General features: G+C 38.8%; 1 protein-coding gene across 1 annotated transcript in view; it reads right to left on the reverse strand.

The window, feature by feature from the left end:
* Window positions 1-2,087, reverse strand: part of LOC131949760 (coatomer subunit alpha) — a 60,780-nt gene extending 58,693 nt beyond the window's left edge. The window contains exon 1 of the mRNA XM_059311651.1: window positions 1,872-2,087. Coding sequence (XP_059167634.1) covers window positions 1,872-1,911 — 40 coding nt within the window. The 5' untranslated portion in view covers window positions 1,912-2,087. The remainder of the gene's footprint in view (window positions 1-1,871) is intronic.
* Between the last annotated feature and the right edge of the window lie 5,877 nt (window positions 2,088-7,964).

Below are 7,964 nucleotides of genomic sequence, written 5' to 3' on the forward strand. Positions count from 1 at the left end.
TCGAGTGCATCCCGCTCATTATAAATCTTTGAAATACAAGTTATGGATAGTCCAATAACTACTAATACTTGAAGGACTGCCAGAATATATGCATTGTATTATAAAATTAATCCTTACGATATAACAAAAATGTGCATCCAAATATGTTTAGGCTAATGGGATCTGCATTTCAATAAACAAAGTCAAATACCTACCCAATTCAGTAGAAATATTAGGCTACTTTTGCATAGTAGCACAACGACATTTTTTAGATTTAGTAATGACTTAATGAGTAGCCTAGTCGTGCATTAAACTAGAATAAAGGGTTGTACTCAATAGCAATGACAATAATGAAATGCCGGCTTCAAATGCCGGGTTCCCCATATTCTTCGACTAGAAATATAGCTCCGTCGTTTAAATGACACCACCCCTCCACCTTTTGCCTAGTTCAAGTTACACTTTCAACCCCGTTAGGATGCGTGAACTACTGGTGACCCAACTATTGAAAAAAAAATCTATTCTGGTGTTAAATTCCCCTCCCCTACTCCCAGCATTTAACTTTGGGGCCATACACAGCATCAGGAAGGTCTAGGTCGGTGTTTTATCTCGTGCAAGTTTACTCACAACACGACTACACACTACGGTTGTATCCAGGATTAAAGCTGCGACACTTACTTAGAGTGGGATTTATTCGTAGATCATTGTGCTTCAAATTCTGTTTCATTTTAGGATTATAGTGATAGAATGTTGGAATTCAGTTAGTTTGTTAATTAATATATTGATCTAAATCTCGTGTACCATCAGAAACTAATTTTGTTGGCAAGGCACATGTGTAGGCTAATGAATGACCTCTAGATCGAGCCCAAGATGGCTGGTTGACATACTGTGGTTTTCAAATTTCATGGTGATGCTTTTCTAACGGATTTTATTTTGTGCTTTCTTTGGGATTATTTTGTGTGATGTGAATATTCAAAAGTAATTTGTAAGTAGTATGCTTTTCACATTCAACAAATTTAACAGTTTGCGGTCGATCTGCGGCCGGGCTGATTAATATACATTTAGCGAAACTACACACTACACGGCGCCCTAAGGCCGTTGTTTCAGCATGCCCTACTAGTCAATTATAGACAACTTTAGAATCAACACATGTAGCCAATGCATCGATTTTTATTTAATAATCTTCAAAAGACATTCCTCTAGGGTCGTTATTTTCACGAAATTGTCGCTTTCCAATTTGTTGTCAAGAAACTGGTATTTAGTTTACGAGAACGTACGAAAACCACTCATGCGTGACCGAAATCGTCGATCGGGTGCCTTCACGTGGTTTGACACGTGCTGACATGGGCCTTTGTTTACATCGAAACATAGCTCAAAACGGCCCTTTTTTTAATAAATTCTTCGAAAAAATGGCTATGTCCATTTCTAAAAAGTGTCATTTTCGGGCCCATTTTAAAAAACGTAAAAAAATCCGAACTACACGTAGAAAAAAATGGCTTTTTTGGCCCTTTTTAGCTCCAAAAACGCTGTGTTTACGGGTCGCGTGACGTCATCGTGACGTCATCCGCCAACCAAAACGCGTTGAAAGTGCGCGTTTGATTGGTTGGCGGCGGATACTATGAAATATCAAGGGTTTTCTCTAAATTTTTACCGAAAATTCATATAAAAAAAACTATTAATAGGCCTAGAATGATAAATTTGGTATTTTTATCAATGGGGTATATTATAGGATTAATCTGTGTCCATTTCATCATTCTATGATAATTAGGAAAAATTTCCCAATTTGCCTAGCAATAATATTATAATAAGACTAAAAGTCCAAAGACAAGACAAGAGTTAAGACTCGACTAGAATTGACTAGATCTAGTTAAGAGCAAGAAAAGGTTTAAAAATACCTTTCACTCGGGCTGACTTAGTTTCAAATTTGGTTAGCATGACAAACTATCAGCCTTTAGAAAATTATATCTAGAAATCTAGTTCCAGGCTCTTTATACAGTTGTTAAGTATTGAAATGTTGAACTTAGACTTAATTCATTAGTGCAAGGGTTCTCGATGACAGATCTAGATCGAGACTAGATCTAGATTATATATTTTATTTCCGGTTAACACGTCAAACAAACAGAGTTGTACATCTTTTCTAAAACGGATAAACGTGGCGCAACAGTGTCCTTCAAGTAGATTCAGTGTCATACAAGCAGAAATTTTTAAATGCTATCCTAATGACGAACGTTAAAATTTTTTTTTTAAAGTGTTATTAACAAGCTTTTATATATTTTTTATATATGCTCTAAAAATAGACTAGAAAATAAATTATTTTCTTTAAACTTAAATTAAATGGATCTAGATCTAGTCTACACAGTGGCGTAGCCAGGATCGTCTCATGGGGGGAGGGGGATTCAATTTTTTTCCATCAATCTACCTATATAGATCTATATAAAAAGCAATGTACACGTATGCCTGTGTGTCTGTGTGTTTGTCCTTTATGCATTACTACACCTCTCATCACATCGCCGTGAAACTTTGGGAAGTTGTTGAGAATATTCCTGGGGAGGTTTCTGTGGAAAAAAAAATTCAAATTCGCCGGAGTGGCGCCCCGGCAGGGTGCGATTTGTTTTTTTTCTATATACGGTATATAAAAATAAAAGTCGATTTTGGTTTGGCATCGTTCATCCGATAGCCATGAGACTTTGGGGAGTTCATTATACCACTCTAGGGAATGGTTCTGTAAAAAAATAATTTTTAATTTCGCAAGGGCGGCGCCACGATAGGGTCCGATTTTTCTCTATTTACGGTATATAAAAATAATAAAAGTGAATTGCAGTGACACCGTTTATCCGATAGGCATAAAACTTTGGGGAGTTCATTATAAAAATCTAGGGAAGGGTTCTGTAAAAAATCATTTTTAATTTCAAAAGGGCGGCGCCACGGGAGGTTGCGATTTTTCTATATATACGGTTTATAAAAATAAGTCGATTTTGGTGTGACACCGTTATCCGATAGCCATGAGACTTTGGGGGAGTTGATTAGAACAATTCAGGGAAGGGTTCTGTAAAAAAAAAATCCTTTTTTAATTTCGCAAGGGCGGCGCCACTGGCGGCTTCGATTTTTCTCTATATTTGGTTTATAAAATTTCGGGTTCACACCGTTCATCCGTGTACCATGAAAGTTTGGGGAGATGATTAGATCACTCGATGGAAGGGTTATGCAAAAAAATATTGTTTAATATTGCAAGGGCGGCGCCCCCGGGGGGAGCGATTTTTTTTCTCTATACACGGCATATAAAAAATAAAACTCGGATGCGGTTCATCCGAGTGCCATGAAATTTAAGGGAGTAGATGAGAATACACCCGAGAATATTTCTGCGAAAAAGAAAACTAAAGTTTCTTACGGGCGGCGCCATATAGGGTACAACTTTCGTCAATACACGGTTCGGCGCCCAGAGTTTTAGAGCGACTAAGTTGGCACTTGGCATCCGTTAATCGAGCGTTCTGCATAGCGAGTAAGGGGTACTACTATATTCAGCGGTAAAACTACAACAGGCTTCTAAAAATAACTTTGTAACGCGAGGAAATCCTTTTGTACCGTTTCGTCACCTTGCGAAAGATGAAAAAATAACTTTTTGAATATGAGGAGCCTACTGTAGAGTTTCGTCACTTTGCGAATGATGCAATAAGCATCTATTATTAGACAATCCAGTCAGAAATTGAGAACGAGCATCTAATAATAGACTATTAGTAACGCTAGCACATTGCATCAGTCACACTGATATTTAAAACACGTCAAATAATTTGTTTACGTCTTAAAGAAAAAAATCCTGTTCATTTGTGTCACTTTAGCGAATGACGAAGTCTGCATCATTATTAACATGATGCTATTTGGCACGATGGCTCCTGTTAGTTTTAAGGAGCCAGGGGCCGTACGTGGCGCCTATGCGGTAGTGTAATCGAGGGGAGTTGCTCATGAGAGCGCCCTTCTACGTCGCTGACACATGAGTGGTAACCGAAGTGTGTTCTACCTGATTATTTCGGTGAGTGATTAATGTACACATAAGGATTTCACGCGGTAGTGTAGGTAAACCCGTGTCCCAGTATTTATGATCCAAGCGCAGGCACTGTTTACATTTAAATAACTCACTTTTAGAAAACAAAGTTACGCGTCTAAGAATATAGGATTGGTAACTTGGTAACGTATGGATGAAACTCTCCTTCTATCCCTGCGGCAACGCGCGGGCACGGGTACGCTAGTATAACTATAAAGAAAAGCGTGGGTCACTTTAGTATCTATTGGATGCCTTTACTAATGTTTAGGAAGAGACCCACGCTTTTCTTTACAGTTATTTAAATAGTAGTCTATAATTTATTTTCTACTATTTAGTGCATTAGTACATAAAAGCTTGTTATTAAAACGTTTTTTTATGAAATTTTTTAAAGTACTTTACATGTTTTTATTTACAATAGAGTTTCATGACTAAAAACCATTTCGCGCCTATTGAAAGTGATGACGCGATATTGAACGTGATGACGCGTGTGGTGTAGTTGGATAGAAATGCCTACTAATTTGGTCCAAATTTTAATTAATTCATAAAAAATTAATTAGGCATCCAATTAAGTCAAATTTAATTTCAGATTGCATTGTCTTGATGTCTTGTCCCACGTGCCAACTGTGAACTGAATCTGTCAGTTAGAAGTGTCCGAATTTTCGCTCGAGCGTTTCGATCTAGACTGGAGACAGACTGTCGACAGAATGTCGACAGACAGAGGAAGTGGGTTAAATAAAAGCTTGTAATAAATTATTTTCATTAAATATATAATAACTCACTAATTTTTAACCTAGCCATGGGTACCCGTTACACGGGCAATTCTGGTGACTTTGAGCTCTCTTCTCTCTGACAAATAGGCTACCCGGTTTTTCTTTTAGATATTTATCTCCGGGGAGCGGCATTTAATACTGTGCGGAGGAGGGTGTGGGGGATGTGTGTGCGTTGGGAGGGGGGGGGCTGTGGGTAGCGGATACCGGTTTTTCTATATATTTTTAATGAATTACTTTTTACAATTTCGTTCGCATGTGAAAGGGTAAGCAACGATAGAAATGCCCGAAGAAATATCTTAATACTACTAAAACTCAACTTTGTTTACATGTTTGAATATTTATTTGCTTGTCTGATTTGCTTCTGAAGAGAATCTGCAATATGTGTAGAGCTTTAAAATAGTATGTAGGTAGAGAACAATTTTTGTTTTCAGACAGACTTTTAATCACAAATTTATTTAAAGACGTTAATTAATTTATTGATTTATTCATTGGTAGATTAACCCAGTGGCGTAGCGAGGTCGGGTGTCACCCGGTGCGGCACTTAATGGTGTCACCCCCTCTCCCCAGAGGCGTAGCGACCCTTCCCGGGGACAAACTACTTTCAATTTTCGATTTGCACCCCCCCCCCCCTAAACTCGATTTGCACCCCCCCCCCTCAAACTTACGATTTGCACCTCTTAAAAGACCATTTAACATTCGAATTAATCACTTAGTTAAGTGGAATTATCATTTTTCTCTATATATATTTTGCTATTTTTTGCCTTGGTGTCACCCCCCCCCCCAAATGGTGTCACCCGGTGCGGTCCGCACCACCGCCCCCCCCCCCCCTCGCTTCGCCTCTGGATTAACCACCTTAATTCTAAAAGTTTCAAACAGTGGCTTTACTTTGACTGAATAGTGACTTCACATGATTTGTTTACTTTTTATATCAACAATGACGGCTTCTATCGAAGAAGATTGTGTTCGCATTCCAATGTTTAACGCGTTCTAAAGCTAATTTTCTGTCGGCTATAAATTTAACAATACGTCCGTTTGCTGTATTTATTACGTTCCAACACTTATATCAATTTTCAGCTGTCTTTTTCATTTTAGTTTTACAATACATTTCTCTAGATCTACAGATCAGCTGTCGAAGGAAGAAACAAGTTAATAAAAGTCTAGTGACAATTTAAGCGCAATTTCCTTATGTTATCCATAACAATTTTTTATTTTTTGTGACCGAACGAAAGGATATTTTTTTGCGCTAAAAACCTACATGATGCTCAGTTTAAATTTAAAATATCATCCTAGGCCTAGTGGTCTGGTTGCTGAGATATGGGCAAAAAACTGCATTTTTTCGAGGTTTTTTGGCTTTTCCGGGAAATCCAGGAAGGAATTTTGGGAATTTTTTGGCCCACAATCATCCTCGGAACTTGCTTAACATATTTGCTTTTGGAACTAGTCCTCGATATTGCTTCGTTGAGGAGGAGATACGACTTAAAGCTGCGGACACACATCCATCCATCCATTCATTCATTCATCCATCCATCCAGAAATGACGAGTTAATAATCGCAATTGTCCGTATGGAAATTGCGCTAAAAAGTTTTTAATCTAGATCTAGATTCAGCTATTTAGATCTAAAATCCAAATAGATAAAGCAAATTTCATAAGTTTAGGCCGAGAAAATTGTATTGTATACATTTCATAGCGTACTTAGTTCTAAATCAAATTTGAATGAAATAGTTCCTTTCTGTATATTCTAAAATCGGAAGATGACGCCATTAGTTTTGTGTTCTTTCCTAAGTGTAAACATTTGTGACGTCATTGTTTATCGCGTTCTTGTCACAACTATAAACTCTTTTCCGTTTGCATAATTAAAATTGTTTTTCTACATTCGAATATGCCTTTATTTTGTTATTTTTCATTTCAACAAAAGTCCGTATCAAGCTCTCCATATATCGCTGATGATACTGATATGATAGCCTGTGAAAATATTTTCTACTTTTTAGTGTATTACTAGCGTGCCGTCTAAGGACATGTTTTAAGAGGATTTCGTCAATATGTTACCAATCCTATATTCTTAGACGTGTGATCTTGTTTTCTAAAACTGAGATTTAAATATAAACAATGCCTGGGCTTTATTTCTTGGATAATATTTGCCGGTGCACGGTTTTACCAACATTACATCGTAACGCTACCCCAGGGCGCGGTGTATGAAAGCTTTGAGTGTACGTTAACACTCTCCGTAATAGTGAGGTAGAGCACACTTCATCGACCGCCCAGGTGTCAGGGACGTAGATGGGTGCTCTCGGGAGCCCCAGGTTAAACTCCCGAAGGGGCGCCGCATACGGCATCTGGCTCGGTTTAATCATCAAATGTCGTATGCCGCCTTGTCAGTATTGTAGGGTGCTTCTTAAAACTAACGTAGACGCCGTAGTGTTCGCAGGATAGCACAGGGCGTCAAATCATACCGTGTCGTTTTGCCGGCGGTTGCGCCTGATTAATTTTAGTGAGCGACTATAATGCCCGATTTTTATGCATTGTCTATCACACTGTCCAGAACGAAAATAGGCGTCATTGCGCTCACGGAAAAGCCCAGGGCGCCAAATTCCACCATGCAGGCGTGACAGAGCACGCGCCTGATTCGATTTAGTCAACGATAATTGTTGCCGATCGTGTCTTTAGTGTAAAGCCTTTTTTTAAACGATTGTAGGGTCATAGTACTCACAGGCAAGAACGGGCGCTTCTGGTCACGCAATCGTCGGAGCGACGGTGACTGCGCCTGTTGCAGTTTTACCGCTGAATTTAGGAGTACCCCTTACCCGCTATGCAGGACGCCTGATTAACGAATGCAAGTGCTAACATAGCAGCTCTGGAACTCTGGGCGCCAAACCGTGTATTGACTACAATCGCACCCTCCCGTGCGCTGCCCTTAAGAAACTTTTTTTTCACAGAAATATTCTCGGGAGTATCCTCGTCAACTCTTCATAGTTTCATGGCACTTCGATGGACGGTGTCGAACCGCGTCCAACTTTCATTTTTTATATACCGTATATGGAGAAAAATCGCACCCTCCTGGAGCGCCGGCCTTGCGAAATTTTTTTTTTTTTTTTTTTGCTGAACCATTCCCTGTAGTATTTTAATCAACTCCCCAAAGTTTCATGGCAATCGGATGAACGGTGTCAAACGGCAATAGACT

This window comes from Physella acuta, unplaced genomic scaffold, assembly GCF_028476545.2.
Source record: "Physella acuta isolate Inbredline_101_S28 unplaced genomic scaffold, ASM2847654v3 ptg000713l, whole genome shotgun sequence".
NCBI classification, from domain to species: domain Eukaryota; kingdom Metazoa; phylum Mollusca; class Gastropoda; family Physidae; genus Physella; species Physella acuta.